This window comes from Artemia sp. Qi Xiang Cuo, chromosome 19 (assembly GCF_049724085.1).
Source record: "Artemia sp. Qi Xiang Cuo chromosome 19, ASM4972408v1, whole genome shotgun sequence".
Classification (NCBI taxonomy): Eukaryota; Metazoa; Arthropoda; class Branchiopoda; order Anostraca; family Artemiidae; genus Artemia; species Artemia sp. Qi Xiang Cuo.
The window spans coordinates 10,170,903-10,198,176 of NC_142812.1; the positions used below are offsets into that span (position 1 = coordinate 10,170,903).

At 36.0% G+C, this 27,274-nt stretch overlaps 1 protein-coding gene across 1 annotated transcript in view; it reads right to left on the reverse strand.

Annotated features, from left to right (window-relative positions):
• LOC148940483 (uncharacterized) overlaps window positions 1-27,274 on the reverse strand; it is a 176,689-nt gene that overhangs the window by 140,914 nt on the left and 8,501 nt on the right. The window contains exon 2 of the mRNA XM_089104995.1: window positions 2,392-3,032. Coding sequence (XP_088961121.1) covers window positions 2,392-3,032 — 641 coding nt within the window. The remainder of the gene's footprint in view (window positions 1-2,391; window positions 3,033-27,274) is intronic.

Below are 27,274 nucleotides of genomic sequence, written 5' to 3' on the forward strand. Positions count from 1 at the left end.
TCTACGACAACACCTTCTATAAAAACCTTATATGCCCCCAGGGCATAACTTAAAACCCTTGCCCTGAGGGTTGTGGGGGAGTATCCTCCTCAAAAACAAATTTTCTATCAGGAAGTCAATTACGCTGAACAAAATGAATATCTCGAAACTTTGATTGGATGTTTTTGGGGGAATGATGGGCGTGGGGGGGGGGCTAGTTGCCCTCCAATAACTTTCGATTATTAAAAAGAGCACTCAAACTCTCGATTTTAAATGAGGCTGTGGTGGTTGTGGGGGCCCGAGGGCTGTGGGGGAGGGGGTGTCAGTCTTAAAGACCTAATTTCTAACACCTTCAACTACGTTGAATAAAATGGCTGTCTAAAGATTTTGATTGGATGTGTTTGGGGAAAACGTGGGCGAGGGGGGGGGGGTAGTTGCCCTCAAATCACTTTCGACTATTAAAAAGGGTACTAGCCCTTTGAATTTCAAATCGAAAAAGCCCTTTTTCAAGTTTCTACGGCAAAGATTTCAATAACAACCTTATAAGTTCCCAGGGCTTATAAGGGCATAATCCTTGCCCTGAGGGTTGTGGGGGAGTGTCCTCCTCAAAAATATGTTTTCTATCTTGAAATCAACTATGCTGAACATAATGTATATCTAAAAAATATGTTTGGATGTGTTTGGGGAAATAATGGGTGTGGGGGGGGCTAGTTGCCCTCCAATCACTTTCGACTATTTAAAAGGGCACTAGCCCTTTGAATTTTCGATCGAATGAGCTTTTTTTGAAGTTTCTACGACAACGCCTTCTTTAAAAACTTAAAACCCTTGCACTGAGGGCTGTGGGGGAGTGTCCTCATCAAAAACATATTTTCTATCTGAAAATCAATTACTCTGAACAAAATTGCTATCTCGAAATTTTGATTGGATGTGTTTGGGGGAATGATGGGCGTGGGGGGGGGCTAGTTGCCCTCCAATAACTTTCGATTATTAAAAAGAGCACTCAAACTCTCGATTTTAAATGAGGCTGTGGTGGCTGGGGGGGCCTGAGGGCTGTGGGGGAGGGGGTGTCAGTCTTAAAGACCTAATTTCTAACACCTTCAACAACGTTGAATAAAATGCCTGTCTAAAAAATTTTATTGGATGTGTTTGGGGAAAAGGTGGGCGTGAGAGGGGGGTTAGTTGCCCTCAAATCACATTCGACTATTAAAAAGGGTACTAGCCCTTTGAATTTCAAATCGAAAAAGCCCTTTTTCAAGTTTCTACGGGAAAGATTTCAATAACAACCTTATAAGTTCCCAGGGCTTATAAGGGCATAATCCTTGCCCTGAGGGTTGTGGGGGAGTGTCCTCCCCAAAAATATGTTTTTTATCTTGAAATCAACTACGCTGAACAAAAGGGATATCTCAAAATTTTTATTGGATGTGTTTGGGGGAATGATGGGTGTAGGGGGGGGGCTAGTTGCCCTCCAATCACTTTTGACTATTTAAAAGAGCACTAGCCCTTTGAAGTTTCGATCGAATGAGCTTTTTTTGAAGTTTCTACGACAATGCCTTCTTTAAAAACCTTATATGCCCCCAGGGCATAACTTAAAACCCTTGCACTGAGGGCTGTGGAGGAGTGTCCTCCTCAAAAACATATTTTCTATCTGAAAATCAACTACGCTGAACGAAATGGCTATCTCAAAATTTTTATTGGATGGGTTTGGTGAAATGATGGGCGTGGGGGGAGGGGGGGCTAGTTGCCCTCCAATCCCTTTCGACTATTAAAAAGGGTACTAGCCCTTTGAGTTTCCAATCGAATAAGCCAGTATTGAAGTTTCTACGACACCTCCTTCTATAAAAACCTTATATGCCCCCAGGGCCCCAAGGGCACTAGCCACTCCAATTTCCAATGGAATGTGCCCTTTTCGAAGTTTCTACGACAACTCCTTCGATACGAAATGCCCGGGTATGGAGAAAAAAACACATTGTGCCCACATCGTTCTTTACTTAGGCAGCGCTGGCACGCTGCCTATTATTTTCCTAAAATATCAGCTGTATTCTCAATATCTGTTATTTTTTAGTTCATCAAGTACCAGAAACAGTAAGAGCGCTATCCAAATTTAGGTCCAAAATGGCAAGATCGATGCCAAAGGGCCAATTATAGTGAGAATGATTATTTTCTTATATTGTAATGTAGTGTTGATGAGGATATTTTTAGTCTTATTTTAGATTAAACTCTCCTTGAAAAACTTAATTTAAATTATCCAGTCTCATTAGGATTCCTTCAAAAAATACTGGGTGAAACAAATCATGCAAAACTATTAAAAACGGTAAAAAAAAAGATATTGCAATTTTCTAAAGCTTTTACATTATTAGTTCCTTTTTTTCATTTCAATCCTAATTAAGAATGAAAAGTAAATATATCATATACCTCTTCGCAGGGAAATATGCTGTTTCCAACAAATGAAAGAAAATAATCCTCATTGATGTTAGCAAATATAGGATCACTCTTTGCAACCACTTCTTGTCCAAACAAAAGTTGAAAGTAATACAATCCAGACTTTCCAATCGTCTGGCAATCATATTTTAGTTGAACTAACTTCTTGGAGTACAAGTCGTTGACAGTTCTTAAACTCTGCAAAACTGGCAGGATACATAAGTTGTCAGTTCTTGGTCCGCAGAATACTAGCTCCAGTGTGAAATCTATGTCATCTACATAACAAACACTTTGGGTAAGACTCAAGGTCACCACAAATCCACTTCTATATATTTCGATTGAATGAGGTGCTTCGAATCGAACCTTTGGCCAATGAAGGATAATAATATCGCTTTCCAAAATATCATCATTATCATGAACCGTAATCATATATACACCGCCATACTTTAACTTTTCACATGGTAATATGAAACTCTCATTTAAGTTTGTCAGTGAGTCTTCTAGTATAGATATATTACCATTTAAATATGTGAGTTTAACCGACATATTAGTAATATTGGTGTCAAATAAGACTTCAATCGAGTCTCTAAGAGCAACTATGTCACTGTTTGGCTGAATAAAAATCGGAAGGACACCTGGAAAATAAAATAAAACACTGGTAAAAATTACATCGACAACCATAGCTGTAATGAGGACAAAATATGGGCCAGCGCAAATTCATAACCCCCTACTAGCACGTTACCTGTATCATAAGGCCTTATAAGTCAGGAAATTATGATATAGTATCTGTAAAAATAAATTTACTAATTTAACTTTAATTCATTAATTTAACTTTAAATATAAAAAAGATTAAAAATAGATAATTAAAATAATTTTTGTGTCATCCTTCTGGAGGAAAAAAACGTAGACAAATATTTTTGTGACAGCTAAGAGGCTCATGGTAATAGTTACCGCAATCATAATCGTCTTAATGTTCATCACTCAGTAAAGAGCAATGTGTCTTCCATGTATTTAATTTCTTATAGCTTTATCATATAGCATTCATAATTTATAAGGTATGTATGAAGTATAAAGATGAGTCATTCAATTGCAAATTAAGGTTTGTATGCCCTTACTAAGGGCTGCCTTCTCCTGCTCCCTATTACGCCCTTAACCTCGTATAAAAAGATATGTTTGAGAAACAGACATGTTGTGCAAATGCACAAATCATTCAGAAAATATTTAGGAAATGGTCGTGCAATATTCAGTGTTAACAATGACAAAAATCATTAGTTTTGTAGTATGACTATCATGAAGCACAGCTAATAAACATATATTCCAAGAAAGTCTTCCAATTTTCACCTACACTTTGCATCGAAGGGTTCTTGGATTTATTGATAAACCACCAGCGGTTAATATTGCCATAAATAAAAGTTTCCAATCAACACCTGGTAAGTTTTTTTTTCGTAAATGATGTTTTATTTTCACCAAAAACGGTAAAAAAGGATTGAAAAAATAATAAAATAAAATTCTTCCTTCCCTAGAGTACCGTTGTTGCATCTTCATTAAAAAAAAGTCGTTACTCCCACCCCTATATTTTCGTGAATTGTTGCATCTTGTGAGCATTCTAGATCAAAATTCCATTTAATTACAATTTATGTATTACAAATACAAAAAGCATTCAGAAAAGGTCTAGCAGTGGAGTCGCTGCACACACTTAATTGCTGAACAAATGTTTATCCATAACACAGTTTATAGAATTATCCAGTAAGTTTATCGTAGATCATTTCTGGTCTTCATTCTCGGTACGAACAAAATGCTCCTCCCACTTCTTTCTGCATTAGCGGGTTAGTCTGTTTCCGTCAATCAATGAGAAATGGTTACAAAGTGCATTATTCGTAATAGCGGGTTTCAACTTGTTTCGTGTCCAAGAGAAATCTGACTTGTCTACCCTTGAAAAGATCTAATGCCGCTTATGTTGCTATCTGCAAAAACGTTCTCTGGAGCACTCGCACCTTGTTCCGGGTATTTATAATGGGTGAGATAGGGTATGATCATACTGCTAATTCTATAAACTGTGATCCATAAATAAAACAAGAATTTGTAAAAAAAAAAAAAAATGTAAAAAAGCAAGAAAAACACAAAACAATGAATCTCTTACTAACCTTTTCAACAATAGCAATGCCAATAATAATGATTAAATAGATATAATAGAAATTATGAACCCTTACTAAAGGAATACCTCACTACCTTATTTTTAAACATCCCTGGGTGCTCAGCTGCCCGAACTGGCCACAGCTGCCCGACTGGCCACACCAGACAAAAAAGTAATAATCTAATATATAATCTCTATTTTCATGCTTGGTATTATATGTCTGTCACAGTTTGTGCAAAGAGTTTCTTTGGCTGTTGAGTACAGTTACAAGGCTAATATGGGTCCAAGTCCAAACACGGTAGGTAACTATTTCAAAATTTGAATTATCTTGTGCATATAGCATTTTCATCATATTTACTGCCACATCTGTGCAATCATGTATATGATATGTAAATCATGTATATGACATAGTTGTAGGAAAATTTAGCATATATATAGGGAACATATTTCCGACAATCATATTTATGTAATTATCTTCAACATACTGAGGCATGTTTTTATTACTTTAAATGTCATTAAGAAAGGGAAAATACATCAAACTTGTATAAAATTTATTTATAACTATCATTTTTATATAGTTATCATAGGCAACACAATAGCACTGCCTAAGTAAAGAACGTATAATGGCACAATGTATTTTTTATTTATTTTTCCTTTAGACCAGGGCACTTCGTATCGAAGTTGTCGTAGAAATTTCGAAAAGGGCTCGTTCGATTGGAAATTCGAATGGCTAGTGCCCTTTTTAATAGTCAAAAGTGATTGGAAGGCAACTAACACCGCTTCCACGCCCATCATTTCCCCAAACACATCCAATAAAAAATTTTAGATGGCCATTTTGTTCAACGTGGTTGATTTCCAGATACAAATTGTGTTTTTGAGGAGGACACTCCCCCCACAGTCTTCAGGGCAAGGGTTATAAGTTATGCCCTAAAGGCATAACTTTAAAGGACTAGTGCCCTTTCTAATAGTCGAAAGTGATTGGAGGGCAACTAACCCCCTCTCACGCCCACCTTTTCCGCATAACACATCCAATCAAAATTTTGAGATAGCCAGTTTGTTCAATGTAGTTGAAAGTTCTGGAAATTAGCTTTTTGAGGATGACCCCCCGCCCCACCACAGCCCTCAGCACAAGGGTTGTAAGTTTTGCCCTGGGGTTATATATGGTTTCTATAGAAAGCGTTGTTGTAGAAACTTCAAAAAGGGCTCATTGGATTGGGAATTGGAATGGCTAGTGCCCTTTTTAATGGTCGAAAGTGATTCGAAGGCAAATAACACCCCTTTTAGGTAAACAGAGGATTTGCTGTGAAATTGTGCGAAAAAGACTGGATTTGTTTGTTTTGTTAATTGATGAAACCAGTTTTCAAACATTTCGTGGTAACCGAAACTCTAGAAAACGGTATTTGGATACCTATAGATACATCAAAAGAATCAGATTTTAATGCTGATTTCAAATATATAGGTTAGTGTTACGCATCAAAAGTTACGCACCTGAGAAAATTTGGCTGATTTTCAAAAAAAGGAGGAAAGACCCCTAAAAGTTATAGAACCTTAATGAAAATCACACCATTATATTCAGCGTATCAGAGAACCCTACTGCAGAGGTTTCAAACTCCTATCTACAAAAATGTGGGATTTTGCATTTTTTGCCAGAAGAAAGATAAAGTTTGACTCTCTCACTACTCTATTTTTTTAAACAATAAAAAACATTAGCGTAAAGAACGAGGCGTTGAGGAGGAGACAGCCCATTTCATATACGGAATAATTTCTGTTCGTTTTAAGCTTTAACGTCGTTCCTTACTTTCAGTTAAAAAAAACTTGTTTTTTTTATTTAATCGCTTGCAAGGATTAAGGATTGGCGTGTAGCTGAATACATTGAGCAACAGACGAAGGCTGGCTCGTCTGTAAATAAGAAAGGTGGTAACAAGGTAACATCTTTCCTTATTTCCTAAGATAAGTAGAGATGCCTTATTGACTCCGGGGGGGAGTCCAAATATGGGCATAGAGTCATTAGGGAGAACACGTGGTTAATGAGGTCAATGAGATGGAACACCTGTGCTGTCAGTCATTAACCAAATTGTTTCCGGGGAAGTTAATTAATGTCTGACAGATGACGTCAAGTTAATAAATGTCTTTGGAGTTCGACCAGAATAGTTTCCAGGGCGAATTTTAGATCACACGTGACAGCTGATGTCATGATTGATTGATTTGACACGAAAGGGGAATTAATTTGTTGTTTTTAAGGGGAATTATTGATTCACTAAAGGTGAATTAATTTGTTGTTTCCAAAGACAATTGTTTCCGAGCGAATGTCTATATTAACGTCTTTGGAGCTCTATCAAGAGAATTGTTTCCGTGTGGATATTTTAATCTTAGAGATGAATAGATTAACACGGGAATCAGGTTTCTTAGTAATTTCAAATGTGACATCGCAGAGATGCCAAAACAAAAGGAACGCGCTGAAATTACGTTTAGGGGTTATTTGGGCGAAACCTTTTAAGACATCTTTGGGAATTATTTCGGCGAAACAGTTAGAGACATTTTAAAAGATGATTTTAGAAGATGTTTTAGAAGAGGTTTTTGAGTGTGGTCGCTATAGTAAACAAGTTGTATTTGAACAGTGTTTTGAGGTCCTCTACCCAGACCCCAAAGGGCTCCGATCCTCCTAACCCGACCCAAAGGGCCACGATCCCCCTAACCCAACCCGAAGGAAGCCCCCGGTCTCCAAAGGTCCCCTGGGCCCCCCCAAAGAGCCCCGGCGCCCCAAAGGCCCCTGAGCCCCTATTTTTTAATATTTTTTTAAGGCTATATTATATCTTTTCAGAACAAGTTCCTTTCTTAATGTCATTCCTTAGCCCATTTTTACAAGTTGAAGTACCAATCCTTTCACCACAACTTACTTTACTATAAGGCTTTTTTGGATACCTCAACACCAAGAAATACCCTTCAAAAGACATTTCAGAGCAACTTCCTTTCTTGATGTTCCCATCTAAACCCATTTTCCAACTTGAAGTACCTGTCCTTTTCACCCACAACTATACTTTACAGCTTTTTAGATAACTTAACACCAAGAAATACCTTTCAAAATGCATTTCAGAGCAACTTCCTTTCTTAATGTCATTCCTTAACCCAATTTTACAAGTTGAAGTACCCATCTTTTTCACCCACAACTATACTTTACAGCTTTTTGGATACCTCAACACCAAGCAATACCTTTCAAAAGGCATTTCAGAGCAACTTCTTTTCTTAATGTCCCTTCTAAACCCATTTTCCAACTTGAAGCATCTATCCTTTTCACCCACAATTATACTTTACAGCTTATTTGGATACCTCAACACCAAGAAATACCTTTCAAAAGACATTTCAGAGCAAGTTCCTTTGTTAATGTCCTTTCTAAACCCATTTTACAAATTGAAGTACCCATCCTTTTCACCCTACAACTTAGTTATAGGTAATAGTTTGAAGTTTTACCTTAGAGACTTAGCTTAGAGTTTTAGTTTGGTTTAGTTTTAGTTAAAAATTTAGAGTTTTTTAGATAAGAGTATTAGCTTAGAATTTTTGTTACAGTTCTAATTTACTTTACTTTTAGTTATGAGTTTAGAGTTTTTATCTTAAAGTCTTAGCTTACAGTTTTATTAAGAGCTCTAGTTTAGTTTAGTTTTGTTACAGTTCAGAATTTATAGTTTTAGCTAAGAGTCATAGCTTATAATTTTACTTAAAGTTGTAGTTTGGTTAAGTTTTAGTTAAGAGTTTCGAGTTTTAGCTTAGAGTCTTAGCTTAGAGTTTTTGTAAGAGTTCTAGTTTAGTTTAGTTTTAGTTAAGAGTTTAGAGTTTTACCTTAGAGTCTTAGCTTAGAGTTTTAGTTAGAGTTGAAGTTTAGTTTAGTTACAGTTAAGAATTTAGAGTTTTAGCTTAGAGTCATAGCTTAGAGTTTTACTTAAAGTTTTAGTTTGGCTAAGTTTTAGTTAAGAGTTTCGAGTTTTAGCTTAGAGTTTTAGCTTAGAGTTTTTTGTTAGAGTTCTAGTTTAGTTTAATTTTAGTTAAGAGTTTGATGTTTTACCTTTGAGTTTCAGATACATTTCGAGTTTAGTTTAGTTTTAGTTATGATTTTTATGTTTAACCTAAGATTATTAGCTTGAAGTTATTATTTAGTTTACTTATAAAATATAGTTTTGTGATATAGCATAGAGTCTCATCTTAGTGGATTTTCTGTAGTTATACTTTATTTTATTTTTAATTAATAGTTTAGTGTTTTTAACTTAGAGTCTTATCTTAGAGCTTATTTTGAAGTTCTAGTATAGTTTAGTTTGAGTTTAAAGTTTTAGCTTAGCTTAGAGTTTTTGTTAGAGTTGAAGTTTAGTTTAGTTTTAGTTACGAGTTTAGAGTTTTTTTGTTAGAGTTCTAGTTTATTTTAATTTTAGTTAAGAGTTTGATTTTTCAACTTTGAGTTTAAGTTAGAGTCCTAGTTTAGTTTAGTTTTATTTAAGAGTTTAGAGTTTACCATAGAGTCTTAGCTTAGAGTTTTAGTTAGAGTTCTAGTTTAGTTTAGTTTTAGTTAAGAGTTTAGATTTTTAGCTTAGAGTCATAGCTAAGAGTTTTACTTAAAGTTATAGTTTGGTTAAGTTTTAGTTAAGAGTTTAGAGTTTTTAGCCTAGAGTTTTTGTTGAAGTTCTAGTTTAGTTTAGTTTTAGTTAATAGTTTAGAGTTTTAGCTTAGAGTCTTAGCTTAAAGTTTTTGTTAGAGTTGAAGTTTAGTTTTATTTTAGTTAAGAATTTTTACCTTTGATGTTTTACCTTTGAGTTTTAGTTATAGTTCTAGTTTAGTTTACTTTTAATTTAGGGTCTAGAGTTTTTTTTATCTTATATTCTTATCTCAGTTTTTTAGTTATGTGTATAGTTTAGTTTAGTTTTAGTTAAGAGTTTATAGTTTTATATTTTAATCTTAGCTTAGATTTTTTGTTAAAGTTCTAGTTTATTTTAGTTTTTAGTTCTAGTTTAGTTTACATATATTTAAGAGTTTGGAGTTTTACGTTGGAGACTTATCTTAGAATTTTAGTTTAGTTTAATTTTAGTTAAGAGTTCAGAGTTTTTTACCTTAGAGTCATAGCTTAGAGTTTTTGTTAGAGTTCTTGTTTAGTTTAGTTTTAGTTAAGAGTTTAGTGTTTTAGCTTAGAGTCTTAGCTTAGAGTTTTTGTTAGAGTTCTAGTTTATTTTAGTTTTAGTTAAGAGTTTAGAGTTTTTAGCTTAGAGTTTTTGTTGAAGTTTTAGTTTAGTTTAGTTTTAGTTAATAGTTTATAGTTTTAGCTTAGAGTATTATATTAGAGTTTTTGTTATAGTTTAAGTTTAGTTTAGTAATATTTAATAGTTTAGAGTTTTAGATTATATTAGTATCTTATAATTTTGTTAGAGTTATTTTATATCGGAGAGATGGATAAGTATTTGATTTTGTTAATTATATTCTTATATTTAAGTATTAGTTTAGTGTAGTTTATTTATGTTTAGAGAGTTTTTAGATTAGAGTCTTAGCTGAGAGTTTTTTCTAGAGTTATAGGTTCGTTTAGTTTTAGTTATTTTTTTGGTGTTTTACCTTATATTCATAGCTTAGAATTTTAATTAGAGTTCTATTTTAGTTTAGATTTAGTTAAGAGTTTAGAATTTTAGTTTAGAGTCTTAGCTTAGAGTTTTTGTTAGAGTTCTAGTTTAGTTTAGTTTTAGTTAAGAGTTTAAAGTTTTTAGCTTATAGCCTTAGCTTAGTTTTTTTCTAAGTTATAGTTCAGATTAGTAGTAGTTAAGAGTTTGGAGTTTTAGCTTAGAGTCTTAGCTTAGAGTTTTTGTTAAAGTTGAAGTTTAGTTTAGTAATAGTTAAGAGTTTAGAGTTTTAGCTTAGAGTCTTAGCTTAGAGTTTTTGTTAAAGTTGAAGTTTAGTTTAGTAATAGTTAAGAGTTTAGAGTTTTAGCTTAGAGTTATAGTTTAGTTTTAGTTAAGAGTTTAGAATTTTTATGTTGAGGTATCCAAAAAGCTGTAAAGTATAGTTGTGGGTGAAAAAGATGGGTACTTCAACTTATAAAAAGTGGTTAAGGAAGTACATTAAGAAAGGAACTTGCTCTGAAATGCCTTTTGAAAGGTATTTCTTGGTGTTAAGGTATCTAAAAAGCTGTAAAGTATAGTTGTGGGTGAAAAGGACAGGAACTTCAAGTTGGAAAATGGGTTTAGAAGGTAACATCAAGAAAGGAAGTTGCTCTGAAATGTCTTTTGAATGGTATTTCTTGGTGTTGAGGTAATAAAAAAGCCTTGTAGTAAAGTTGTGGTGAAAGGATTGGTACTTTAACTTGTAAAAATGGGCTAAGGAATGACATTAAGAAAGGAACTTTGAAAGGAACTCTGAAAAGATATAATATAGCCTTAAAAAAATATTAAAAAATAGGGGCTCAGGGGCCTTTGGGCCGCCGGGGCTGTTTGGCGGGGCCCAGGGGACCTTTGGAGACCGGGGGCTTCCTTCGTGTGGGGGTGGGGGGAGCGGGGCCCTTTGGGTCGGGGTAGGGGGATCGGAGCCCTTTGGGGTCTGGGTAGAGGACCTCAAAACACTGTTCAAATACAACTTGTTTACAATAACGACCACACTCAAACTTCTTCTAAAACATCTTCTAAAATCATCTTTTAAATTGTCTCTAACTGTTTCGCCGAAATAATTCCCTAAGATGTCTAAAACGGTTTCGCCAAAATAACCCCTAAACGTAATTTCAGCGAGTTCCTTTTGTTTTGGCATCTCTGCGATGTCACATTTGAAATTACTAAGAAACCTGATTCCCGTGTTAATCTATTCATCGCTAAGATCAAAACATCCGCTCGGAAACAATTCTGATGGTAGAACTCCAAAGACATTAATATAGACATTCGCTCGGAAACAATTCTCTTTGGAAACAACAAATTAATTCCCCTTTCGTGAATCAATAATTCACCTTAGAAACAACAAATCAATTCCCCTTTCCTGTCAAATAAATCTATCATGACATTAGCTGTCACGTGTGATCTAAACTTGCCCTGGAAAAAATTATGGTCGAAATCCAAAGACATTAATTAACTTGACGTCATCTGTCAGACATTAATTAACTTCCCCGGAAACAATTTGATTAATGACTGACAGCACATGTGTTCCATCTCATTGACCTCATTAACCACGTGTTCTCCCTAATGACTCTATGCCCTATATTTGGACTCCCCCCCGGAGTCAATAAGGCATCTCTACTAAGATACCCGGAGGACTTGAAATTGGCCCGTTCGAATCGTGGACATAGTTCAAAGGAAGAACGGAACACATTTCGTCGTTTTCTGTTACGGCACGCATGAAGTTATAACGGTTCAACAATCTCAGCTCGAATCATAACAAGAAAATTTCGGTGAAGCTGTTAAGAAAAAAACCCAAAGGAGTAGCAAATGCATTCAGTGAAGTTGCTACTTTTCCAGATATTAATTAAAAAAAAATTCCGAAAAATAAGTTTTTCAAAAAAACAGTTAAGGCCATTTTAAACTGAAGCTCAGCAGATACAAATACCTGTTAAAATTCAAACTCAAAACGAAAAGAAATTACTATTAAAGAATAAATGAAACCCAAAACGAGCAGAAATTAAATAAACAATCATAGGAAAAAACATACAACAAGTAATAATATAAATTAATAAATATAACTTAAAGCGAGTACTGCTTAGATTGAATATGAAAACCAAGCTTAAAACGAAAAAAAATATTTTGCTATTCAAATATAAATTAAACTTAAAAAGAAGATAAATTAAATAAACAATAAATGCAAACAAACATACAATAGATATTAATGTAAATGAATAAATAAATCCTCAAACGAGTGGAACTTAAATTGAATATGCAAATCAAGCTTGAAACGAAAAAAAATCACTTCAAACAAGAGTTTGGGTATCGCCTCCTTCTCTCACTGTAAAAGTCTAAACCTACTGCGTCATTGGCGCTTTACTGAAAACCAATTTTATTACAAATATTGTGTTTTGTACTTAATATTGAAAATAAGCATTAAAATAATAGTCAAATTTTGAACTGATCAGCTTTCAGCAATTAATATCATTATACATCAAATATTCAGTTTAATTTTTTAGTTATTTCTAAAATTGTTCAAGACGAATATAGTTTCACTACAAACAAGACGTTTGGGTACTGCCTCCTTCCTCAAGTGTAAATAAAAACCAAAAGCCTACTGCGTCATTGGCGCTTTCCTGAAAACTAATTGTATTAAAAATACTTTCTTTTGCACTTAATATTGAAAATAAACATGAAAAAACAGTAAAATTTTGAACTGATGAGCTTTCAGCAATTAATATCATTATGCATCAAATATTCAGTTTAATTTATTAATTCTTTCTAAAATTTTTCAAGACACCTAAAATTGTCCCCTTCCTTAATTGTAAAAACCTAAAGACTACTGCGTCATTGGCGCTTCACTGAAAACGAATTATATTCCGAATATTTTCTTTTCGAGTTCTTATAGCATTGAAAATGATATAACAAAATTACAATGCAATAAAATTTTGAACTGATGGATCTTTAAACAATTAATATATTATATGTCAAATATTCAATTTGATTTTGTTTATACTTTCCGAGACCGTTCAAGACACATATATTATTCGGTTCTAGGCGAATACCCCCCCCCGGAGAATACCCTCCCACTCGGAAATTACCCCCCCCCCCCGCGTATAATACCTCCCCTTGGAAAATACCCCTCCCCCGCGTATAATATCCCCCGGAAAATACCCCCGCGGAAAATACCCCCCGGTAAATACCCCCTCCCCCACGGACCCCCCCCCTCCCGAGGAAAATAACCCCCCCCCTGGAAAATATCCCCCAGAGAATACCCCCCCCCCCCCAAAAAAAAAAACAAAAAACAAACAAAAAAAAAACATGGAAAATAAGGCTTTCCAAATTTGAGAATTTTATTTGAGTTTTATTTTTCTTAATTTCCGTAGGGGGAAGGAATTTTGGTACTTGTGTATTATGCGCCACTCACATAAGTTTACGCTCTGTAAAATTCGAGAACACACAGTTTTTTTGTTAGTTTCTTCGTTACTTTAGAAATAAATTTGCGCTATAGATTTGGACATTAGGAGGGGGGGGGGGGTAAGCATAGCGGGTCTGCATGCAAAATGTGTTTGGTACAATTATCCTGCATATTAGATAGATAGACAAATCAGTGTATTTTAAAGCCAAATATACGGCCGTGAACACAGTAAAATAACATAAATGAATATAGTGAATGAGGGGTGTGTTTAACACCTCGAAAAATGCCCCCCCCCCCAATAAAAGTACCCCTCCCCCTTACAGAAAGTAAACCCCGCAGAAAATACCCCCTCCTTGGAAAATACCCTCGTGGAAAATACCCCCCCCCCAATGTGGAAAATAAGGTTTCTAAATTTGAAACTTTTATTTGAGTTTTTTATAGTTTTGTTGAAAAGTGTTAAGGAACAGGAAAAAGAGGAATTTACACACCAGAAGTATCTTAAAAACTGAGAAAAAAATCGCAAATCCCTTTGTGTTGAAAAGACTTTCATATGAACTTCTGCAATTTTTGGCAGTAGCGGGTGCCAAATTAAAAAAAAAGAAAATTGATGAAGAAAAAAAATTTTGAATTTCATATTCAGTCTAAGCCTTACTCGCTTTAAGATCTATTTATTCACTTATACTATTACTTGTTGTTTGTTTTTTCCTATGATTGTTTATTTAATTTCTGTTCGTTTTGGGTTTCATTTATTCCTTAATAGTAATTCCTGGTCGTTTTGAGTTTGAGTTTTAACAGGTATTTTTATCTGCTGAGCTAAAGTTTAAAATGGCCTTTACTTTTTATTGAAAAACTTATTTTTCGGAAAGTTTTTTTTTAATTAATTTTTGTTAGTTTTGTATTGCAAAAAGTTTCAAGTTCTTAAAAATTCCTTATTTTAAAATCAAACTTAAAAAAAAAATCTAAATCTTCATGTAAGTATCCAAACTGGTATCATAGCAACAATATCAAAGTGAAAAAATTTTTCCCCCTTTGAAATGAGCCCCCTTTGAAGTTTATCCGACAATCCCTTCTATATGAAGTGCGTCTGAGAAAAAAATAAATGGAGCGTGGGGGGAGGCTAGCTGCCCTCCGATCACTTTTTACTCTTAAAAATTGAATTACCACTTTCAATTTCCAATCAAATGAGCCCTCTATGAAGTTTATACGGACATCCCTTCCATAACAACCACGTATGCCCCCAGGGCATAGCTTACATTGCCTACCCTCGGGCCCTGGGGGCTGTGTCGACACCGAAGTTTTTGTTATCTGAACTTCAAACTATTTTTAACAAAATGTCAATCTGAAATTTTTTTATTTGATGCATTTAGGGCGTGGAGAGGAGGGGGGGCTAGTTGCCCTTCAATCTCTTTTGAATCTTAAAAAGTGTACTTCAATTTCCAATCAAATGAACCCTCTGCAAAGTTTATACAAGCATCCCTTCCATAAAAACGATATATGCCCTCAGAGCATAAGTTACAACGCCTGCCACCGGGCCAAGGGAGATTGCGTCTACACAGGAGTTTTTCTTATCTGACCTTTAAATTATTTTTAATGAAATGGCTATTTTAAAAATTTTATCGGATATGCTTGGGGAAAAAAGGGTGTAAGGGGGGCGGGGCTAGTTGCCGTCGGATATCTTTCGACTCTTAAAAAGTGAACTAGAACTTTCAATTTCCAATCAAATGAGCCCTTAAAGAAATTTATACGACCATCCCTTTAATGAGAACCATACGTGCCCCCAGGACAACACTTACAACGCCTACCCTTTGGGCCCTGGGGGGTTGTGTTGACAATGGAGTTTTTGTTATCTAATTTTTTAACAATTTTTAAAAAACTGACTATCTTAAAATTTCTAGAGTTTGGGTTTGGGGAAAAAAGGGCTTGGGGTGGGGGTAGTTGCCCTTAAATCTCTTGACTCCTAAAAAGTGAACTAGAACTTTCAATTTACAATCAATAGAAGCCCTCTATGAGGCTAATACGAGCATTCCTTTCATAAGAACCATGCATGCCCTTAGGGCACAACTTAGACCGCCTTCTCCCGGGCCCTGGGGGGTTGTATTGACTCCGGAGTTTTTTTATCCAACCTTTGAACAATTTTTTTTGACAAAATGTCTATCTCAGAATTTTCATCAGATGGGTTTAGAAAAAGAAGGTGTGGGGAGGGCAAGTTGCCCTCGGATCTCTTTTGACTATTAAAAAGGGAACTCTAACTTTCAATTTCCAATCAAATGAGCCCTCTCTGAGGTTTATACGAGTATTCCTTTCATAAGAACCAAATATGGCCCAGGGCATAACTTACAACGCCTGCCACCGGGCCCTGGGGGTATGTTTCGACACCTGAGTTTTTGTTATATGACTTTTGAACAATTTTTAGCTTAATTGCTATATCAAAATTTTTATCTGATGCATTCGGGAAAAGATGGGCGTGGGAGCTAGGTGCCCTCCAGTCTCTTTTGACTCTCAAAAACTGAACTAGAACTTTCAAATTCCAATCAAATGAGCCCTCTCTGAAGTTCTTACGAGCATCCCTTCCATACAAACTATATATTCCCCCAGGGCATAACTTACAACACCTGCCTTCGGGCCCTGGGGGGCTGTGTTGACCCCGGAATTTTTGTTATATGGTTTTAGAACTATTTAAAAAAATGGCCGTCTCAGATTACTTATTAAATGAGGTTGAGAAAAAAGGGCGTGGAGGGGGGGATAGGCACCCTCTAATTTCTTCTGACTCTTAAAAGGTTACTCGGAGCTTTAAATTTCCCATCAAATGAGCCCTCTTTGAAATTTATACGAGCATCCCTTCCATAAAAACCATATATGCCCTCAGGGTATAACTCACAACGCCTGCCCCTGGGCCCTGGAGGGTTGTGTCTACACCGGAGTTTTTGTCATATGATCTTTTAATTATAGTTGTCTAAACACCTATCTCGAAATGTTCATTGAAAACATTTGTGAATAAAGCGTGGGAGGGGCTGGTAACTCTCCGACACATATCTACGTCTAATAAGCGGACGAAAGTTTTTAGTTTTAAATCATATTAGCCCTCTCTGAAGATTATACGGGGTTTCGTTACATAGGAATTATATATGACCGCAGGCCATAACTTATAACCCTTGCCCTGAAGACCTCGAGGGAGAGTGTCATGCTCAAATATATAATTTCCAGAATATTCAACTATGTTGAACAAAATGGCTATCTCAAAATTTTGATTTGATATGTTTGGGGAAATGGTGGGCGTGGAAAGGTTATTAGTTGCCTTCCAATCACTTTCGACTATTAAAAAGGGCACTAGCCATTTAAGATTCCAATTGAATGAACCCTTTTTGAAGAATCTAAGACAACGATTTCTATAAGGACCTTATATGCCCCCAGGGCATAACTTACAAACCTTGCCCTGAGGACTGTAGGGGGTTTTCATCCTCAAACAATTAACTTCCAGAATTTTCAAATACGTTGAAAAAAATGTCGATCTCAAAATTTTGATTGGATTTGTTTGGGGAAAACGAAATTTGTTTGGGCGGGAGAGGGGGTTAGTTGCCCTCCAATCACTTTCGACTATTAAAAAGGGCACTAACCACTTGAACTTCCAATCGAATGAACCCTTTTTGAAGCTTCTACGAGAACACTTTCTATAAAAAGCTTATATGCCGATAGGCATAACTTACAACCCTTGCCCTGAGGGTTGTGGGGGAGTGTCCTCGTCAAAAACATAATTTTTATCTGGAAGTCAACTACGTAGAACAAAATGGCTATTTCAAAATTTGGATTGGATGTGTTTGGGGAAATGGTGGGCATGGAAGGGGTGTTCGTTGCCTTCCAATCACTTTTGACCCTTGAAAAGGGCACTAGAACTCTCGATTTCCAATCGAATGAGACCCCTTTGAAGTTTTTCGACGACTCCTTCCATAAGAAGTCACTCTGGATAACAAAAATAAATAATAATAATAAATAGATAATAAAACATTAGAACCGTATGGCCTTTACTATAGGCAACGCTATAGCGTTGCCTCTGAGCATAGGCAGCATAATAGTGCTGCCTAAGTAAAGAACGACGTGGGCACAATGTATTTTTTTTTCCTCCATACCCAGGCACTTCGTATCAAAGGATTTGTCATAGAAACTTTGAAAAGGGCTCATTCGAATGAAAATTGGAGTGGCTAGTGTCCTTTTTAACAGTCAAAAGTGATTGGAGGGCAACTAGCCCCCCCCCCCCAACGCCCATCATCCCCCTAAACACATCCAATAAAAATTTTGAGATAACCATTTTGTTCAGCGTAGTTGATTTGCAGATAGAAAATATGTTTTTGAGGAGGACACTCCCTCACAACCCTCGGGGCAAGGGTATTAAGTTATGCCCTGAGGGCATATAAGGTTTTTACAGAAGGCGTTGTGGTGGAAACTTCAATATAACAAAAATAAATAATAATAATAAATTGATAATAAAACATTAGAACCGTATGGCCTTTACTATAGGCAATGCTATAGCGTTGCCTCTGAGCATAGGCAGCGTAATAGTGCTGCCTAAGTAAAGAACGATGTGGGCACAATGTATTTTTTTCCTCCATACCCAGGCACTTCGTATCAAAGGAGTTGTCGTAGAAACTTTGAAAAGGGCTCATTCGATTGAGAATTGAAATGGCTAGAGCCCTTTTTAGTAGTCGAAAGTGATCGGAGGGCAACTAGCCCCCCCCCCACACACGCCCTTGATTCCCCCAAATACATCCAATCAAAATTTTTCGATAGCCTTTTTTTTCAGCGTAGTTGATTTGCAGATAGAAAAATATGTTTTTGTGGAGGAAACTCCCCCACAACCCTCGGGGCAAGGGTTTTAAGTTTTGACCTGAGGGTATATAAGAACGAAGTTGGCACAATGTATCATTTATTATTTTTTTCCTTTAGAGCAGGGCACTTCGTATCACAGAAGTTGTCGTAGAAACTTCGAAAAGGGCTCATTCAATTGGAAATTGGCGTGGCTTGTGTCCTTTTTAATAGTCAGAAGTGATTGGAAGGCAACTGACACTCCTTCCACGCCCACTATTTCCCGAAACACATACAATCAAAATTTTGAGATAGCCATTTTGTCCAGCGTAGTTGATTTCCAGATAGAAATTATGTTTTTGAGGAAGATAGCCTACTCCCCAACAGCCTTCAGGGTAAGGGTTGTAAGTTATGCCCTGGGGGCATTTATAGTTTTTATAGAAGGCGTTGTCGTAGAAACTTCAAAAAAGGCTCATTGGATTGGAAATTCAAAGGGCTAGTGCCCTTTTTAATAGTCAAAAGTGATTTGAAGGCAACTATCCCCCCGGCCCATCCTTCCCCCAATTACATCCAATCAAAATTTTGAGATAACCATTTTGTTCAGCGTAGTTGATCTCCAGATTGAAAATATGTTTTTGAGGAGGACACACCCCTACAACTCTCGGTGCAAGGGCTGTAAGTTATGCCCTAGTGGCATATAAGGTTTTTATAGAAGGCGTTGTCGTAGAAACTTCAAAAAAGGCTCATTTGATTGGAAATTCAAAGGGCTAGTGCCCTTTTTAACAGTCGAAAGTGATTAGAGGGCAACTAGCCCCGCCACTCCATGCCCATCATTCCCCCAAACACATCCAATCAAAATTTTGAGATAGCCATTTTGTTCAGAGTAGTTGATTTCCGATAGAGAATATCTTTTTGACGAGGACACTCCCCCAAAACCCTCGGGGCAAGGGTTTTAAGTTATGACCTGGAGGCATATAAGGTTCTTATAGAAGGCGTTGTCGTAGAAACTTCAAAAAAGGCTCTTTCGATTGGAAATTCAAAGGGCTAGTGCCCTTTTTAATAGTCAAAAGTGATTGGAGCTCAACTAGCCCCCCCACGTCCCTTAATCCCCCAAACACATCCAATCAAAATTTTGAGGTAGCCATTTTGTTCAGCGTAGTTGATTTCCAGATAGAAAATATGTTTTTGAGGAGAACACTCCCGCACAACCCTTGGGGCAAGGGTTTTAAGTTATGCCTTGAGGGCATATAAGAACGATTTTGACACAATGTATCATTAATCATTTTTTTCCTTTAGAGCAGGGCACTTCGTATCGAAGAAGTTGTCGTATAAACTTTGAAAAGGGCTCATTCAATTGGAAATTGGAGTGGTTTGTGCCCTTTTTAATAGTCAAAAGTGATTGGAAGGCAACTAACACCCCTTCCACACCAACCATTTCCCGAAACACATCCAATCAAAATTTTGAGATAGCCATTTTGTTCAGCGTTGTTGATTTCCAGATAGAAATTATGTTTTTGAGGGGGACACTTCCCCACAGCCTTCAGAGCAAGGGTTTTAAGTTATGCCCTGGAGGCATATAAGGTTTTTATAGAAGGCTTTGTCGTAGAAACTTCAAAAAAGGCTAGTTCGATTGGAAATTTAAAGGACTATTGCACTTTCTAATAGTCAAAAGTGATTGGAGGGCAACTAGGCCCCCCCGCGCCCATCATTCCCCCACACACATCCAATCAAAATTTTGAGATATCCATTTTGTTCAGCGTAGTTGGTTTCCAGATAGAAATTATTTTTTTGAGGAGGACACTCCCCCACAGCCTTCAGGGCAAGGGTTGTAAGTTATGCCCTAGGGGCATATATGGTTTTTATAGAAGGTGTTGTCTTTGAAATTTCAAAAAAGGCTCATTCGATTGGATATTGAAAGTGATAGAGCCCTTTTCAATAGGCGAAAGTAATTTGAGGGCAACTAACCCCCCTTCCACGCCCACCATTTCCCCAAAAACATCCAATCAAAATTTTTAGATAGCCATTTTGTTCCACGCAGTTAAAGTTCAGGAAATTATACCTTTGAGCAGAACACTTCACCACACTCTCCAGGGTAAGGGTTATAAGTTATGCCCTGGGGCATATAAGTTTTTATTGAAATCTTTTATGTAGAAACTGGGCTCATTCGATTGGAAATTCAAAGGTCTAGTGCCCTTTTTAATAGTCAAAAGGGATTTGAAGGCAATTAGCCCCTCTCTCTCGCCCACCTTTTCCCCAAACACATCCAATCAAAATTTTTAGATAGCCATTTTGTTCATTGTTGTGGATTTCCAGATAGAAATTATGTTTTTGAGGAGGACACTCCCCCACAGCCCTCACGGTAAGGGTTGTAAGTTATGCCCTGGGGGCTTATAAGGTTCTTATAGAAAGCGTAGTCGTAGAAACTTCAAAAAGGGCTCATTCGTTTGGAAATTGAAATGGCTAGTGCCCTTTTTAATAGTCGAAAGTGATTGGAAGGATACTAACACTCCCTTCCACGCCCATCATTTCCACAAACATATCCAATCGAAATAAATAGCAATTTTGTTCCATGCAGTTTAAAGTTCAAGGAATTATACCTTTGAGCAGGCCACTCCCCTCAGAGTCTTCAGGGCAAGGGTTATAAGTTATGCCCTGGGGGCAAATAAGGTTTTATAGAAGGTGTTGTCGTAGAAATTTCAAAAAAGGCTCATTCGATTGGAAATTCAAAGGGCTAGTGTCCTTTTTAATAGTCGAAAGTAATTGTAGGGCAACTAACCCCCCTTTGACGCCCACCTTTTCCTCAATAACACCCAATCAAGATTTTGAGATAGCCATTTTATTCAATGTAGTTTTAAGTTCTGTAAATTAGGTCTTTGAGGATGACAACCACCTCAAAGCCCTCAGGACAAGGGTTGTAAGTTATGCCTTGGGGGCATATAAAGTTTTTATGGAACGCGTTGACGTAGAAGATTCAAAAAGGACTCATTCGATTAGAAATTGGAATGGCTAGTGCCCCTTTTAATAGTCGAAAGTAATTGGAAGGCAACCGAAAACCCTTCCACGCCCACAATTTCCCCAAACACATCCAATGAAAATTTTTAGATAGCCATTTCATTCCACGCAGTTAAAGTTCAGGAAATTATACCTTTGAGCAGAACACTCCCCCACAGTCTCCAGGGTAAGGGTTATAAGTTATGCCCGGGGGGCATATAAGTTTTTATTGAAATCTCTTATGTAGAAACTGGGCTCATTCGATTGGAAATTCAAAGGTCTAGTGCCCTTTTTAATAGTCGAAAGGGATTTGAAGGCAATTAGCCCCTCTCTCTCGCCCACCTTTTCCCCAAACACATCCAATCAAAATTTTTGGATAGCCATTTTGTTCAGTGTTGTGGATTTCCAGATAGAAATTATGTTTTTGAGGAGGACACTCCCCCACAGCCCTCAGGGCAAGGGTTGTAAGTTATGCCCTGGGGGCTTATAAGGTTTTTATAGAACTTGTCGTCGTAGAAACGTCAAAAAGGGCTCATTCGTTTGGAAATTGAAATGGCTTGTGCCCTTTTTAATAGTAGAAAGTGATTGGAAGGAAACTAACACCCCTTCCACGCCCATCATTTCCACAAACATATCCAATCAAAATAAATAGCAATTTTGTTCTATGCAGTTTAAAGTTCAAGAAATTATACTTTTGAGCAGGCCACTCCCCTCACATTCTTCAGGGCAAGGGTTATAAGTTATGCCCTGGGGGCATATAAGGTTTTTATTGAAATCTTTATCGTAAAAACTTGAAAAAGGGCTCATTTGATTGGAAATTCAAAGGGCTAATGCTCTTTTTAATAGTCGAAAGTGATTTGAGGGCAACTAATCCCCCTCTCACACCCACCTTTTCCTTAAACACATCCAATCAAAATATTTAAATAGCCATTTTATTCAACGTAGTTGAAAGCTTTGGAAATTAGGTCTTTAAGGATGACAACCCATCCCCCCACAACCCTGAGGGCAAGGGTTGTAAGTTATGCCCTGGGAGCATGGAAGGCTTTTATAGAAAGCGATGTTGTAAAAACAGTAAAAAGGGTTCATTCAGTTGAAAATTGATAGGGCTAGTGCCCTTTTAATAGTCGAAAGTGATTGAAGGACAACTAACCCCCCTCTCACGCCCACCATTTCCCCAAACACATCCATTCAAAATTTTGAGATATCTACTTTGTTCAACGTAGTCGAATGCTCTGGGAATTACTGGGAATTTACTGAAAAAAAATATAAATATTTTTACTTTTAAAACTTTAATAAATCAAATAATATTAACATTTTGGGTTACAAAACCCTTATGCCTCCGGCCAGAACATAATTTGCACTTTACTGAAACAACATAAACGTTATTACTTTTATAACTTTAATAAATCAAATAATATTAACATATTGATTACTAAATTTTAGTATATGTATGTTAAACTGACAATGCACATTCGTTTGTATTTTTTTCAGTAACGTGCAGATTTTGTTCTGGCCTTGGGAAGGCATAGGGGTTTCGAGTCCTACTTATGTTAATTTCTTCTCGTTTTGAGTTTGACTCGGTTATTTATTGTAATTTCTGTTCGTTTTGGGTTTCATTTATTTATCGATGCTGATTTGTGGTAGTTTCACGCTTGGTAGATTATTAGATTTTTTTTTGCCCATTTTTTGTTAAATGGAGTTCTTTACTTTTCTTTAAAAAATGAATTTTGTGGAAATTTTTTTTTAATTAATCTACTTAGAAAAGTTAAACTTTGATCGGGCTTCTCTTGCCTCTGTCGTGGATAGCGCGCAAAAAGAACTTAAACATCTCCGAATGGTTTGCGCAATGAAATTGAACAAAAAGTCAATGATAACTTGAACGCAGTTCCTCCTTCGGGGCTCAACTCTGCTGTTGCAAAAGACATAGTTTCCAAAATTCACGATGTGATCCTGCACGAAAACTCGGCTAAATTCAGCTCTTTTGAAAAAATGTTATCTGGGCTTTAAAAATCAAATTGGATCCCTGGAGAACAGAATTGAAGTGATCGAACTAAAAATAGATGATATGGACCAAAAAACAAGATTGAATACGCTTTTTTTCAGTGGTTTGAAGCGAACTCAAGGATTCAGCGTTGAGACGGCAGTAAAAGAAATTATCGGAGACAAAATGGGATTACCGGATATTGCGAATTCGCCACAAACTGAACATTCGTCGGTTCCAATCTTCGTCCAGTCCGGACAGTTGCAACGTGTCTCCCGCTAGCGTAGTATTTAGTAACCAGGAGGTTGCGAAATCCGTTTTTTTAGCTAAATCAAACCTAGTGAAAACAAGTATATTTGTGTCGGAGTACTTAACTAGAAAGAGGAAACAGTTGCTTGACCTGGCTCACGATAAACTCGGTTCAAAGAACACATGGTCCATAGAAGGAACGATTTTTGTTAAGCAGGGTCCAAACACAAGAAAAATCCGAAGTGCTAATGATATTATCAGTTAAGGACCCTCAGCTTAAGACTTGCATTTCTCGGGCTATTTTCATTTTTGTTCAGGTTTTTCATTTTCTTTTCTCTCTTTCAATATCCTTTTCTGCCTTAATGTATATTTATCTAGTTGTTTTTGTTTTCCTCTTTATATTTGTTCTCCTTACTCCTTACTGTGTACGGTTAGTTCATGTTAGGGTCTCATGATCGTTTAAGACATTACGAAGAAAATAGGCTAGTTCTGGATGATGTATTTGCACACAGACGTTTCATATGATGGATCAGAAGGAAAAGATGGACTAACAAAATGTACAAAACATAGGGCATACGTTGAACTTGGGAGTCTTTCTCAATGGGATTCTAGTAAAGGTAATTCTTTACTTTTTTGGAACTGTCAAGGGTTTCGATCAGCGAAATGTTCACTCCTGTCAGTAAAGGACTGTCTTAAATACCAACCTTTGTTTATAGGCCTATGTGAAATTTTTTTAAATGACGTGAATGTAAATGTAATTGGATCTCTCTGTTCCAGGGTACAAACTTGACTATAAAGGTCGTTCTCTTATGCAGAGAGGAGGACTAGCAGCTTTGATTAGAAGTGATGTGGATTATAAGGTAAGAGATGACCTTTCGCTCTGGCTTGAAGGTAAAGTTGAAACTCTGTTTATTGAAACAAAGTCGTCAAGCTCAGAAAATTTGGTAATGGGAATACTATATAAAATAACCTCATTTTCAGATAACGATTTAATAGATGTTTTTGAAAGTTTTTGTCTAAAGTTTCAAGAGAAAATAAAAAGACATTTATAATGGGTGATTTCAATATTGAATTGTTGAATTCAGATTGCCTTGATGATTTCCTTAACATAATGTTGTCGTCTCATTTTTACCCTTTAGTATCAATTCCCACGGGATTAACGCAGTCTTCGGCAACTCTAATAGATAATATTTTTTTTGATGGTCAATTATTAAAAGATTGTTCGGTTGACTTTCTTATTAATGATGGAACACACCACCTTGTGCTGATTGGCAAACTTGACATTTTAAATATCAAGCCACCCAAAAATAAGCTTAAATATCGAGATTTATCAGAAAATAGTTTAAGAAAACTAGCTGAAAATTTAGACCATGTTGATTTTTCGGATGTTTTTAAAAGTAAGCGGGCAAATGAGGCTTATAATTTGTTTCTGGATACAAAAAAAATATTCCAAGGAAGGAATGGATGACGACTGGTATCTTTGCTTGTGTAAAAACGAAGAATAATTTGTATAAAGATTACCTAAAAGACCCCACAGATCAGAAATTCCAGACTTTTAAAGAATACCGAAATAGAACGAATGAAATAAAAATGTATGCTGAAAAATCATATTATGAAAGGAAAGTTGATCAAATTAAAGGAAATATGAAGAAGAACAGGACAAAAATTAATGAAGTACTGCAATAAATGAAATGAAAAACAAAAGGAGAACAAAATGAAATGAAAAACAATAAACTACAATGAAAAACAAAAGGAGCAAATAAAAAAGATGACTTTTGGTGATGAAATTCTAAATGATCCGAAAGAAATTGCGGAAAATTTATTCAAGTATTTTTCAGAGGAAGGTTTCAGAGGAGAGAAGAGGAAGCCATGAAGCTTCTAAAAGATCATTATACTCCCACCTCCCACCTCGAAATGTAACTTCTGAATTCATATTTACGGAATGTGACAAATGAAATAATTACGAAAATGAAATCACAATCTTGCGGAATTGATGAAGTGTCGTTAAAAACAGTTAAAACACCTAAAAAAAATTGTCATCGCAATTTTATCTTATTTAATAAATTTGTCACTTGAAAAGGGAACTTTCACAGAATGGCTTAAGGTGGCACGTATATTACCCCTTTATAAAGGAGAGTAAAAAAATGACCCGAGCAATTTCCAGCCCGTGTCCATTCTGCCTTTTTTTTCAAGATTTACGATAAAGTGGCTCATAAAAGAATATATAATTTACTCCAGGAGCTTGAGGAAATACTTTGCAAAACGCAGTTCGGTTTTCGGAAAGGACTTTCAACGGTTCTTGCCATCTTAAAATTGGTTGATTGGGTGAATGATGCGTTTGGTAATAGCCTAATACCGGCAGCATTATTGTTAGACATTAAAAAAGTTTCATTACTATTGATTATCACAAATTACTTTAGATTCTCAAATCAATAGGGATGCATAACGTACCTTTAAAATTGTACCATTCGTATTTTAGTAATAGAGCTCAAGTTCTGCATAATGTAAACCTAACATCTCAGCGCCATTTTATACCCTGTGGATTGCAACAAAGATCAATACTGGGACCCATACTTTTTCTTATCTATTTTGGCCAGGTACAGTATTATTTGTCTGAAGCCAACATAATACTATTTGCAGACGATAAACTTCTTTTTGTTGCATGTGAAAATCTACCTTCATTGTTTACAAAAATGGAAACAGTTCTCACTGAATTTGTCACATGGGCTGATTCGAACCATTTAACACTGAATTACAGTAAGACAAATTATATATCATTTTCTAGAATATCGTCAATTCAAACTGATCTAATATTAAAAGTAGCTAATAATATTATAAATAGAGTAATAACCAGTAGATATCCTGGATTTGTATTTGATGAGAATCTTTCATGGAAAGAAAATGCAAAATTATTTGGCAATAAACTTTCAAGGTCCCTTGGAGTCATCCGCCGTCTTAAATTTCGTTTCGCTAACAAAATCCTAACAATGATTTATCATTCTAATTTTCATCCCCATTTCTCTTACAGGTGCTCCATATGGGCAAATAACTTCATTTCTTGTTATAAAAGAGTTCAAATCATCCAAAATAAGCTAGTTCAAATTATATCACCTGTTCAACACAGAGATGGCATCAGTCTTCATTTCAAATTTACCAAGATATTTGATGTATACAAGACTCGAGATTTCCAGATTGCAAATTTTTGTTTCAAGTATTTCAATAACCTCCCTCCATCTTCATTTCAAAATCTGTTTTCATTAAAACAAGACTTGCACACTTACGACACACGACATTCTTTGGACGTAGTCCAAGAAGCGCCCTCTACGAAAAATGCTTCTTTATTAATTAGATTTTTTGCACGGACTATTTGGAATTCACTCCCCTTAGACATTCGGAATTCAAACAATCTTATTTCCTTTAAGCGAGCATTGAAGGTTCATTACAGAAAAAGTGTTTAGTTGCTGTCCTCCTCCAGATTTTTTTTTCTCCCCATTTTTATTTTCCCCTTTTCTCTCGTTCCCTATTGCTTTCTCTCTCAACTTCTTTTTTTACTTTTAAAGTTGAAAGCATGGGTTGCTTTATTTACTGTTTTACTTATCTTCTTGAAGGAAGAAAAAAAATATGTTCAGTTAATTTGTTGTTTCTGTTTGTTTTTAACTACTATTATTTAATGTCCTTCCCAAGCCAAGCATATTTTTTGTGCTTTT